Here is a 13,413-nt window from a genome sequence, read left to right as displayed (position 1 = left end):
CAGGCATTTTGATAGACTCTTGGCGGTAGATATTTCCTCTGGCAACATAAACTGTCTGTCTTTTCATGTGCATCATGTACGCATGTTTGAAATGAGCCCCAGCCATATAACTATATAATTCCTGCACGTTTTCAGTACTCTGACCTATAAAAGGTCAATTTCCTCCATGTTTGGAAACGCTTGTGTGTCTTTTTATCCAATCAGAGCACCAGGTTCCCCTCATCACGAAACTTGTCAGCATGTCAGGATGCCAATTTATCTCATATTATATTAAGTACCTATGGTTAGACGATGGAGTGTGAGGTCTCAAACTCTTAACTTGGAAAGTGTATTCTTGTTCATAGATAGTGAGGAAAATTTATATTATGATGAAGACCCATGCCCTTACGTAGGGTACGTAAAGGCACCACAGGCCTGGGTTCTCCTTTCTACGTCAGCGACACTGGGCGGTTCATGAATGGGTTCTTAAAGTGGGAGGGCCCGTCAATTGACTTAACCAGCCAGAAGGAGGAAAGTGGGTGTTGTGCTGTGGTGTTTGGTTTGGTGCGGTGCGGTGCGATGAGTCTTCATGACTTTTCTTAAGCACACGATCAGCTGTTCACTGTGCTTAAGGATAGGAGTGGAGCGATCGGCCAAGAACAGCGTGAACGTCCATCACTCGAGACGCACAGGCCAACGGCAGCCGTTTAGCGCGGGGAAGCTAGCACCAACCTAGCGAGACTCAGTGTCAGCAGCCCCGGACCCAGAGAAGACAGAGCCTTGTTGGCGAGCCATGGGATTCCGTAAGAAGAACAAGAGTCCGCCGGTGTTGAGCCACGAGTTTGTGATCCAAAATCATGCCGACATGGTTTCGTGTTTGGCCATGATTATCCTCCTCGGCCTGATGTTTGAGGTACTGTGTGACAGGAGAAGACAAGCGCACGCGCTGTAGTTAGCCGTTGCTAGCTAGCATTAGCTGACATGACAGCGGCTCTCCAGGGGCAGGGCGGTAGCGTCTCGTTCTCTTACCTTCTCGTATGTCTCACTGGTTGCCAGAGAAAAAGGTGAGGAGGCCCATAGCACAGCTACTAGGACGTTTCACCAGTTGGTTAACCCACCGCTTCCGTAGCAAATCCATACATGTAGTGGAATTTAGCAGGAAGGTCGCCAGGCTTCATCAGTGTGTCAACATGCTACACATTTTGTTGCCAAATATTTGGCTCAGCAGAGCAGCTATAGCTGACTACTTAGACAGGTTTGAATAAAACTAGACGGCTCTTCTCCCACTAACGTGTTCCCACCCAAACCCTGCCACCAGATTGATTAAATATATGATCAACCTAAATCTGAGATGAGTTCCAGCTTTGTACAGAACATTAAAATTGAAGGCATTCAATTCACTCATCCTATCGCAATGACAGTCACTGCAGTGGAGGTAGTGAACCTAAAACTACCAAAGTTTGCTACAGGCCCCTGGGAGCCCCTCCAGGCAGCCTCTGGGGGTCCACAGACCCATTTCGTGTTAATCAGTGTATTCCGTCTCTCGCAGTGACACAGCAGTCCTCACTCAAAGACTGCATTTTCTATTAGTTTGACGATTTGATATGAACAAACCAAATCTGCTTGATTTAAACTAGTTTTTACAGATTTTCTGTGCATTAATACATTTTTATATTGTCATATTACTCACTGTGCATAGTATTGTTTTCAGCACAAGCTCAGTTATAAGTCTGACTTTTATTCTTTCTATTTTAAAAAAAAGGATAAGCTGTAAGAACATAAAATACCCCTAAAATGATAAATGTACTAATATGAGACTGTACTAACTTATAATCATTTAAAACTTATTATGGTACTATGTTTTTTATATGTATACATACAAAAGTAACTGATACATGTAGGACATTTATAAGATAACACTTAAACATGGCTTGGAGACTAGGTGGTTTTTCTATGTTGTCTCTACATGATAAATTAAAAAACATTCTGCTAATACTACTTTAAAATTCACAGCTTGTGTAGTCACGTCAGTTGCTTAAGACATTTTGTTAATGTAAACCTGTAAAAGACACATCCTGGTCAATAGTAAAATTTCCTAACCCATGAGAATCTAAGAGGATACTGCTTGTATTTATGTATTAATATAGGGATTTGGCATCATTTGATTAAAATGTTTCCGTTTTCATTTATGAAAATTTCCTTTTTGTCCTGTTTCCTTTCATTATGCTCCAGGTCACCGCAAAGTTTGCCATCATGTTCATCACAGTCCAGTACAACGTTACACAAATTCTCGATGAGACAGAGTACAGTGGTCAGTATTTAAATCCACTTCTTTTAGCTGCATTTGATGTTCAAATAAAATTCCTTCTCTCTTTTCCTTGTCTCTTTACCTATTGTTTATGATCTAAGGTTTTCTCTATTTTTGTCTTCTTCGTCATCTCCTCTAAAATAGTTTTTTGTTGTTGTTTTTTAAGATGAGAAGAGTGAGCCGGTGAACCTTTACCAGTATGGCCCTAAAGATGTGGCCACAGTGTTCTTCTACTTGCTTATTGCAGTGATCCTTCATGCCTTGATACAAGAATATATTCTTGATGTGAGTATCAAAAGTTCCAACCACAAAGGTTCACATCGTTTCCCTTTACAACAATAGTTTTGTTTTTTGATCAAACATTCCCTTTTAAGTTGTTAGCTTGTGCACATGCTTTCTTTGTCTTTTTCAAGAACAAGTAAATCATGATAGTCCGTGTACTTCTTCCACTGCCCTGTATGCTTTTGTTCTAGTTATGACAGTTTTGTGTAAGTGATCAGATCCCATCCTTCCACCTGTGTTTGCACTAAAGCGTGACTAGATTAGTGTTTCTTCTGGTGTTTTTTTTTTTGTTTGTTTTGATGGAAATTCATAGTGGGTTGTTAAGGGAGAAACCAATTTTATGCATATTGATTTCAAAAATAAAAATCTTTTTTGGACTATTCATATTAATGTACTGTAATTTTAAAAAATTATGTCTCTCCTAAAGGTTATGTTAACAATTGTTCATGTTTGAAAATGGCAGCAAAGAGTTAAATAAAATATTGCTGTGATCTTTCTTCCTCTCAGTCCTGGATATTTACCGTACCTTATGAACTTGGACTTTTAAGAGATTCTGTGGAGAATCAAGCCAAACTTGTAATTAAAATATGACCCTCTCTATCTCCTGAATCACTCAAAACTGAAGAAGGTTTGATAAAATGTGAAATTTAATACAAATATTTTTGAAGAAGGAAAAAGAAGTAAACCTGCATTGATACTTTAATTATTATTATTTAATTTCAGAAAATGAACAGAAGGTTGCACCTGTCAAAAACCAAACACAGCAAGTTTAATGAGTCCGGACAACTCGCAGCATTCTACCTATTCTCCTTCACCTGGGGTTGCAGCATCCTAACCGCGGTATGAGGATCAGTTGCCAACAAAACACTCTGTTCCAGGCTGCATCAAGCAACATCTTATGCACTTTCTCATTTCCTTTGACAGGAGGACTTTGCAACAAATCCAACGTTCTTATGGGAGGGTTACCCACACACTCACATGGTGTAAGTAAACTTTTATGGACTCCTACACATCACAAGAATATATTTTCTAACAGTAATGAATCCCGGAAAAATCAACTCACTTAATACGAGTTTTAAATAATTTAGTTTAAAGGTTTCGGTCCACATGTATCTATCAAGAGATCCAACAGTTTCAGCTCTACAAGTATAAGGAATAATACACTTAAATTTGTTTTAATTGTTTTTGGAATCTTGTAAATCAAAGATGAGCAAACAATAAGAAATAATGTCAACTACGAAGATGAGTCAAATCCTCTTCATTAACGTGTTTTTACTAGTTTAATGCATGTTTTAAATGGTACCAGCATATTAAAGGCCGTACGACATGATCTGTTGTACATTAATATAATGTAACACGTGCCCAAACCAAATTAACACCCAGACGGTTACTTCACTGTCACTTGTAAGTCGATTTGGATAAAAGCGTCTGCTAAATGATTAAATGTAAATGTCTGAACAATTTGTCCTCTGTCTAGTTTTCAGGTCAAGTTCTTCTACATTTGCCAATTTGCCTATTGGCTCCATGCACTTCCTGAACTGTACTTTCAAAAAGTGCGGAAGGTAAGTTTCATTGTTTAAAAAATAGAAACTATTAAATTAAGTCACACTTTTTTGCATTACCTAATAATAAGCAAGTAACAAATGTTTTTTTTTTCCACCCTTTCTTGAAAAACCTTGTTGAGTTTTGCATGTGAAATTTTTTTTAATTTTAATAAGTAAGTTTAATAAGCCCTGGATGGCAAATGTCAATAAAACCTCATTCCTAAATCAGGTTTCAGGTTAAAAACTCTGAGCCTGCATAAAACATGTCTTTCAAACAGCTTTTCAGCAAGCTGTTGAATGTAATCATTGTAAGCAGTACTATCACAGCTCACTTTTTGTTGTTGTTATTTTTGGTTTGTCCACAGGAGGACATTCCCCGCCAGCTCTATTACATTTTCCTTTATGTTGTCCACATCACTGGTGCCTATGTCCTAAAGTGAGTGAAATAATGCACAAGCAAATTTAAGAATATTGACAAGAAGCACATTTTAGCTACATTTTCTTATAAAGACTTAAAATTAGTTTACTCACTTTCTCTCTGCATCTTGCTTGTTCAGCCTCCACCGACTGGGCCTAGTGTTGCTGGTCCCTCACTACCTAGTGGAGCTCTTGTTCCACGCTTCACGCCTCTTTTACTTCAGTGATGAGAACAAGCAGAAAGGGTACTTTTATTAATCTAACAAACAAGTTTTCAATTTGCTTAATATTGATACATAGTAGCAATTTTCCATCTTTTTTCGTTTTACAGTTTTACTCTGTGGGCACTGCTTTTTGTCATGGCCCGCCTCCTCACCCTCACACTCTCAGTTCTGACGTTTGGTTTTGGGCTGCCCCGTACAGAAAACCAGGGCTTTTCCCTAGCAGAGGGCAACTTCAACGTGCTCACTATAAGGCAAGTCCAGATTGGCAGAAAGGGCTCACAGTGCTAACCTATTTTCCAATTACCTTGTATTTTAAGGTAATAGGTCTATAGATATTTGTTTTCCTTTTCACTAGTTGAATCACTTCATAAAATGCGTCCTTTTCACCTCTCAGGATGACTTGTCTGGCAGCTATCTGCCTGACACAGGCCTGGATGATGTGGAAATTCATTAACTTTCAATTGAAAAAGTGGAGAGAGCACAGCCAGAACCAGGCCTCGAAGAAAAAGATGGTAAGCCCGAAGAGCAAGCCTCACAAAAGGGAACCTGCAAGGGGTGAGTGTTTATGAGCCTGAGCATCTGGTTAGGCACCCAAACAGGACAATGTGATTAATTTGCTAAGAATATCATCTTCTTTATGGATGATTTTGTTTACCTGTCAGGTGGTTCTGCCAATGGAGTTGTGAAGTCTGAGGATAAAACATCACCACGGGCAAGAAAAGCCAAAGCGTCATAGAAATGAAAGAAGTGGAAATACAAACTGAGTGAGGAAGTTCTGACAATGTGACATTGTCTTTACGCAACTTCAAATTTTGTCTACAGCTTTCTTAAACAACTGTTTAAGGGCACTAAGAAACCTTAAATAACTCTCTCCCTTTGAGGTTGAAATTCCCTTTTGAAAAAGTTCAGTGTTACCGTCTGCTAGAAAAGTGTATTAATATGGGTTATCTGCAGATGGGACGTGGGCAGGGCAGAGCTGGTTTTGATGCTTTAACAGGATAGATTTAACTCTTTAAAGTGTCCTTTTGTGTAAAACTATGATCGCTCGCTGGGTTCTTTAAAATGAGTTGCTCTTCAGTAATTTGACATTAAATCAGTTATTGTCACAGTACCTTAAATAGTGGATATAGATTTCAGGGCAACTTAATAAAGTGTTAACGTACAGAATAACTGTACAGCTTGTCATTTCAGTTAAACTCAAAAAAACAAGCCACTGGCTAATCTCCCACAATAAAGCTTTCTTCCTCTGCAAGACACTGCTTTGGTATTCTGCTGTTGTCAGGACGAGATCCTTAAGGAATCGTTTCAGAAGAATTTTTGTGCTAATTAGGTTTTGACATAGCTGCAGCTGGAAAACTGAAGCTTGTACTTAAATCCTCGATCATGTACTGCCATTATTTGACAGCATCTGCTTTTGAAATCCAATATGCTACAGGATTGAGGCAGTATGAAATATTTTTGTTTGCTTTTATCACTAGCCTGTGAATCAGCCTTTTACAGGGGCTCATCCAGGTTACATGACTTACCAAGGGAAAGCTGTACTGTAACCTGCGATGCTGTACTGTATGCATACAGTTAAATCTTTATAACGGCATGATTGAAAACTTCAGTAAGGAAACTGTGGCTGAACTTCAGTCTTTTATATGGTAATGTCAATGCATGAGGGTTTAAGGCTAAAGACTTTATGGCTAGTTCTTACTTGTGCTGTTGAGTTTGCATTTCTCTCACACAACCACACGCACATACACAAACACAAAAGCATTCAGTGGCCTTTTTACAACTGCTGCAAGAAGTTTGAGTTATTTTTTTCATATACTACAGATAGTTCAATATTATTTTATATGCTTTGAGAAGCTATAACCAGCAAACACAGTGGTACATAGCAACTGCATTTCGTTAATCCAAACAATACAATCTTTCTTCAAGTGTCCTTATAACGCAATCTTTGTATCACTCGTTCTGCTTGTGTTTGGTTCCATTTGCCTTCTCTGTTTGCTTTTTTCTTTTTTTATTAAAGGGTATCAGGGGAATAGCTATTTACCACATACACTATAACTTACATCTCATGGTGCAGTGGGAATGTTGTGGGAATGTTGTGTGAATGCCTGTGCACTTGTGCGTGTTGCAGTATTCTTTTGCCTACTGTGTATGTTTGTGAATTAACTGCGCCTGAATGATGATGATGACAACAATGTTTATTGCTTGTCTTATAAAAAGAAAATTCCTGTGTGCAGAGCATGAAATGTGACAATCTGCTTACTGACTCCTGACCCGTTTTCTTTTTTTTCTTTTTTTATTTTTTAACAATCATATCCTGTTCTTCAGTTCACTTCCGTTGGGCCTGTCACAGTTGCAAACACACTCCTCTGTGTGATGCACTGAGTTGTGAATAAATGTATGTTCAGTTGGTTACTAAATGCTTATGTGTTACCTGTCTCTGCCCCTCAGTTGCCCTGTGTGAAAGAGATTTTGTGATTTGATATGCCAAATGTGGCATGTTTTGTTCTTCCTGCTTCACCTTTTCAATGATCCTGACATTGCTATGGAGCACACAAATTGTACTCTTGGCCATACTCTTTCCTGACATGGACCAAGTCCTGTTCTACCACTAAGCCACTGTGCATGTAAAGCTCTGTACACAAAAAAACTGCACTACCTGTGTGCAGCTGGAGTTTGGAGTCTTGGTCTAGAGCAGGGAGGAGATGAATATGCCATTCAATTTTTTTGGATCCCTTTAGTGCTCCTTATTGGGACTTTGATGGTCTTTTTAGTCCTTTTGTCTGTATATAGCATTGTCATAGGAGGGAAGGAGGAGCAGATGACTTATGTACCAGCCTGTATTTAACTGTCTCAGATATTAAAGAGGAAAAAAAAAACTGACCTAACCCTACACTGTACGAAAATGTCAGATTTTTAAGCTATTTTTATAGAGGGGAAACTGTTGAAATTCACTGTTGTTCAGTACACACGTGAATATATGTTTTGCATCCATATTGATACGAGCTGTTGTTTTATATAAGAATGAAGCTTGCTGAACTGTTAGCTTGTGTATACATTGTGGTATTAAAAAAAAAAAAGGATCTAGCCTAATGGTTTATTTAACTTTATGGCCTTATTAGAGCAAAGTGAATTCAGTTGTATAACAGTGCTCGGTTAACACTATGCTGCAGGTTCACAACTACGTTACATGATAGTGAGAAGCACCGTCATTATGACACTAGTCATCCACACATCACTATAAATATATGATCAGAGGAGCAAGTGGTTAGTATGTTTGTTCCAGTCCCACTGGTGTTTTTCAGTACTTGTAATTATAGGCTCGGTTGAAGTATTAAACTCCCCTTTTGTAGAGTAAAACCATCTGTAAGCTTTTCTCGCTCATCAGATACCACTGTACAACAACCAGCTGACATTTAGGCTCTAAAACAAGAGCCACACTGTTGATCACAGCCCCCTCGCTTTGAGACACAATAGCCTGTATAATCTCACAGGAATGCACTTTTTTGCATAATATGCATTATGTCTAAGCACCATGAGACTGCTCACTTGGAGCGGTTTCTGGATTGATTATTAACTAACACAAAATTAGAGTTGTGCATTTTTTCTTTAATTGCTGGAAAGTTGGTGAAAAAAGTATGCAAGGGATTAACTTTGAGTTAACTCTAGGTGGCAGCAATCAGTGCAACTTAAAGTCTGTTCAGCAGAGAGACACTTTTACTGAATTCTGTTTTACTTTGCATTGTCCTGATTTTGATTTGCTGCTTGTCTATAGATGTTGCTATATATATTTCCTTTTTCAAATATGTTGTATTTGAACTGCTCCAATGGTATATATTTATATGCAATCTCCTGTGAGTTATGATCACTTTTCTTTGTCACTATTTTTTTATTTCATTTGAATAAAGCTTTTGTTCATTACACCAACCTGAACATTATTTTTTACATACTGCCTATTTTAATTTGAGTAATACACAATGTCACAATGTAAACATCACAAAAAAACACTGCAAAATCAAAGTACACAGTGCGGGTTGTCTCACAGTATTAGTTTTTGAGGCTTCCTATTTTCTATATATTATACTTACAGATGTACTTTTTTATTTTTTTAGAGCTACTCCATTTAAAACATTTTTTCTTTTATGCTACTCTTTGGGAATGATGTCGAGACACGAGGAAATTTTGAGCAAATTGTAATAACCACCAGGGGGCAACACTGAGCTTTTTGCCTGAGGGACAGAAGCAGTCTGCAGGGGCATAGCTGCATACAGACCTGCATTAATAAATCACTAGTAGGGTGAGAAAGACTGAAAAACTGTCTTATCACTCAGTATGCAGCTCAACACTTTTTTAAAACAGTCTTTACTACGCAATCAGCCAACAAAATGAACCAACTGATAGGTTGCAATATGTATTTAAATGTAAGAGTATTTAGGTAGGGACCTTGACTTTACTGTTATAAAATTTGACTGCTAGGCCACTGAAAACATGACATCTGCATCAATGGGTAAGGAGGAATGAGCGAAAAACAGAAAAGAGACACCTGCAGCTCACTAATGTGTTGTTTCAGAGTAATGGGTTTTCTCTGCACAATCAGACAACATGATGGATCAGTGGGAACCAGAGAGGCAGGCTGGAGCTCTGCAGGGTCATCACAAGGACAGGAGTTCACACACATGCTCTCCATCTCCTACACACACAAACTTATGGCTGGATCCCCAACCGAAACATACAACATATACATAACCTGAAACCTCTGAGGTACACTTCGAATGCAAACATCCAGAAAGTGTCCAATGCGGGGACTGGCTTGTGTGAGTGGAGGTGGGGTGGGGTGAGGGGCATTGCTATCCCGTTCCTCCTCTTCATCCAATGAGGATAAATCTCTTGCTCAATCGTCAGTATTATGTGTAATTTCCATATAAATTAGCTTCATTAAAAGGGGAGTACTTTCTTATTTAACGAAGCTCATTTGAAATTCTGTATTTAATAAGACATGTAATCCGAGACTTGCAGACTAATAGCCAACAATTAGCTGGACTGGAACGTGTGTGTCTGTGTAATCTCTTGCAAGGATTGTAGGCCTATATTGTTATTTTCATTGATTGCCTTAAATGAGCAAATTGCACAGCAGCTGCTCTACCAGCCAGGTTTACTTACAGTGGCCCATTACCTTGGTGGATATCTAAGGTGTTTGAGAACTCAAAGCAATTTGTGAGAAGCCAAAATAGAGAGCTGTGTGTGTGAAGTGCACAATTGGGCAGGTATAGACTGAGTAGAACAGAGTGAAGAGAAGGGGTGGAAACATCTGGAAGGATCAAAGGCACAAGAATGAAAAGCAGACCGGAGCTATGACATAATGGTAAAGGAAGTGAACGGAGGAGAATCGCACGAACAGAGTGCAATGTCAAAAACAGTGCTTTGACTTCCAGTTAAACTAAGGATAATAATGAAAAGATGTATGTGTCTATATCTCTGTGTTTTTAAAAGGACAACTTTCATAGTTTTGATTATAGACATCTATCCATCCATTGTTCTGTAACTTGCCAAGAGTCAAGTCCTGGTAGAAGAAGGCTAAGCAAGATATCGCTTTATCCAGCGATGCTTCCTTCTCCTATTAGGGGATCCTAAGGTGCTTCCAAGCCAGACAGTCTCTTCAGCATGGTCTGGATCTTCTCTGGGGTCTCCTACCTGTTTCACAAGCCCAGAAGACCTGCACCACAAGTGCAACACAAAAGGGAAGGCTCCTGATCACATGTCTGGCTCCTTGCCAAAACTCCTAGCATAGGTGAAAGTTAGAAAAACAGATCTACTGGTAAATCAAGCCAGCAACCAGGCTTGAGGTAAGGAAAACCTCTTACCATTGGAAACAAGAGGTAAGGAAACTTAATTGATGAGTGGTTGTGTGTGAAAGTCCAAAATGTGCTTTAAGAATGTTATACAATATGTGCAGCCTTTTTACCCTTATGTCCACTTTCTCCAAAACTAAAACCACCACCCTTGTCAGCTAGTCCACTTTATTTAAACAGCTTTCATGAAAATGGGAACTATCATAGACACTTTGTGTCAGTTAAGGGATATGTCAGTCAACACCAAGCCCAGTGATACTGTATCTAGGCCCTTGAGCATCTAAGGTAAATCTCATCCACTCATTGTGTCTTGGATGACACAACTTTGATTGACCTACTTCATCAAGGTGCTATATATCACAGCTTCAAGGCTTTGGACTTATGTACTTTGACAAAATTTTCAATGTCTGGATCAGAGTCTGTTGCACACGATCGCACACAATTCACAAAATATTGACAGATGACAAGGATTGATAGAAGCACATTCATATGAGTACTCAGAGGAGGAAATACAGGAGAAAAGTGCTGAGAGGGGGAGTCTGAGGATGACAGCAGAGGCAAATGTCACCCTATTGACTGATGTCCACCCAAGCAGAACTATGGGAAACAGGTGGTACATTTGGGGTCAGTATGCGGCACTGCTGATGCAGCAAACTAAAATAAAGAAAGATATAATTGGAAAGCAGAAACAATTTTTATTGAATAATGTGAAGACAAATCTTGGATTGAATTCGAGATTGGATTGGAAAAGAAAAGAGGGGGTTGGCATTGAAAGTGGGACTACTTTGTTATCCTATTGCACAATCTTGGTCTTTGCGATGTGTTTGCAGAGAAATGATCATCAATGACAACTTTCTTATGGTATGTATGGTATTTCTGTTGTGGCCCCACATTCAGTAATGTCAGGCCACCTCTTAATGCGGTTTGTCATTTACCTCCAAGCTCAACTATGGAATAGGAGCCACCATATAGGTCTGTACGTTTGAACCATGTTATTCAAATCCTATTTTCAAGATTTTCCTCAAGTTGCCAAAAGTTCAGACTTCGCCAAAACTGCAGGGGAAGGTCATGAGACTTCATGGTGAACTGAGTGCACACATAACCAAAAGATAATATGCTTCAAACATCTGTTATTAGTCTTGATTAGTTACAGTTTGAAGCCTCAAATAAGCTGGACATCATGTTTTAAGACCTTTTGTACCACCATGGTTAGTTCTTCCTGCCTATACGGCTGTTTTCAACACGATACTCTATGGCGTGTTGCAGTGAGAACTTATGGAGCTATAGTGAAGACCTTGGTTTGAGAGTCAGCTCTTGTCCCTTTTGCCTCAAGCATTCACCGAAATCAACAAGAATGTGGAAGGAATATGAATATGATTTATGCATGTCCTCTAGACTGTGTGGAATGTGTTCTGTCTGCATGTGTGCATGCAGCTGTGCACCAAGAAGCTGTGCATCTGGAACATGAATCTTAAATCTTGAACACACCAACCCTCATGTGCATGAACAACCACATGGCCCAGCCAGCAACTGGGACAACTGACAGCACTAGCAGGGACACGTGTTTATACTGCCTCATCTGTTCCTTTATTGCCCTAACTCTCTCGGTAACTCTCAGTTTGTGCAGCCTTCCACTGTGACGGTAAACACACATTCCCAGGCTTCATCTACCTTTCACACTTCTCCATTCGCCTTTCGCCAAACGTCTACTTTTCGTCCCTTGAGGCTTTCAAGCCAGTGGTTCACAAGCTTCCCCAATTTTTGTTTTGTGTTCAATTGTGCTATATTGATTTTGCATTGGAGGATGCTGGAGTGGGTTTCAAAAACAAAAATAGAGACAGTGGGCATTGGCTTATAGTGCAGAATGGATTCATAAATGCATGACAAACTAATTGTCTATCTATCTAAGTATTATTAGTAATTTGTGTCCCTTTAATTTACTACTGATCCACTGCAGAGCTAAAAAGCCCTCTTCAAACTGTGGCTAAACACAGAAGTTGAGGTAATCTCTTAGCCATCGTTTGTCTTGATGGGGTTTTTTTTTTTTTTTTGTCTTTTTGGCTTATCCTGTGAGTTCAGGGTCGCCCCAGCGGATCATTGTCAGCATGTTGATTTGGCACAGATTTTTTTTTTTATGCCAGATGCCCTTCCTGACGCAACCCTTCCCAGCTCCTACCTCGCTTTGCCCGGCGCTGGGGATGGTAATGGGCTGTTGGGTTCAGTGTCTTGCCCAGAGACACTTTGACATATAGCCGGGACCCGGGATTGAGCCACTGACCCTTTGGTTTGTAGATGACTTCCTTAGCAACTGAGCTAAAGCTGCCACTATCCTTTGTCTTGATAGTAATTACAAATTCTTCTGTGAATTGAAAAAAAAAGATAGAAATTTATATTATTTGCAATTCCAGCTTATTTTTCCAGTCGACAGCCCCAAACTCTAAAATTATAATTATACTACTATACTATACACATACTATAACAATTTATTAACACACAAAACACCCAATACTTGGTGTGCTTGTCTGAACTACTACTTGATTAATTGAAAATTCAAAGTAGTTCTTGACTCAATAAGCTGACAAAAATGTTATTCACCTAACTGTTTCAGCTCCACATACACATTTATTGACATTTTCTGTACATGCGTTGCCTTTTTGGCTTCTTTTCTCTCTTATACGTGAATGTGTGTGTGTGTGTGTCTTTGTGTGTAGCTTGGTAGCTTTTCAACTACCCCCCCGGAGCCTTATCCCTACCTGTTTAGAATTTTAAACTGCTTTCCTGTTCTCACCTACCCACAAGTCTGTCCATAGTTC

General features: G+C 39.2%; 1 protein-coding gene across 1 annotated transcript; it reads left to right on the top strand.

Annotated features, from left to right (window-relative positions):
* The first annotated feature begins 470 nt into the window (after nucleotides 1–470).
* Nucleotides 471–8,674, top strand: zgc:113278 (Translocating chain-associated membrane protein 1-like 1-like). The gene is made up of 11 exons (XM_067526325.1): nucleotides 471–892; nucleotides 2,212–2,290; nucleotides 2,454–2,572; nucleotides 3,293–3,409; nucleotides 3,494–3,552; nucleotides 4,047–4,131; nucleotides 4,479–4,549; nucleotides 4,671–4,775; nucleotides 4,862–5,005; nucleotides 5,149–5,309; nucleotides 5,417–8,674. The coding sequence occupies exons 1-11, from the start codon at nucleotides 773–775 to the stop codon at nucleotides 5,488–5,490; spliced, it is 1,134 nt and encodes a 377-aa protein (XP_067382426.1). The 5' UTR covers nucleotides 471–772; the 3' UTR covers nucleotides 5,491–8,674.
* Nucleotides 8,675–13,413: the final 4,739 nt, after the last annotated feature.

The sequence above is a fragment of the Channa argus genome, chromosome 13, assembly GCF_033026475.1.
Source record: "Channa argus isolate prfri chromosome 13, Channa argus male v1.0, whole genome shotgun sequence".
Classification (NCBI taxonomy): domain Eukaryota; kingdom Metazoa; phylum Chordata; class Actinopteri; order Anabantiformes; family Channidae; genus Channa; species Channa argus.
This window is presented reverse-complemented; position numbering and strand designations above follow the sequence as displayed.

Excerpts from the sequence above, each read along its gene's own strand:
- zgc:113278 (XM_067526325.1), top strand. The coding sequence starts at position 773 with ATGGGATTCCGTAAGAAGAACAAGAGTCCGCCGGTGTTGAGCCACGAG. Across the intron at positions 893-2,211 it reads TCCTCGGCCTGATGTTTGAG|GTCACCGCAAAGTTTGCCAT; the intron begins GTACTGTGTGAC and ends ATTATGCTCCAG. Across the intron at positions 5,310-5,416 it reads CAAAAGGGAACCTGCAAGGG|GTGGTTCTGCCAATGGAGTT; the intron begins GTGAGTGTTTAT and ends TTTACCTGTCAG.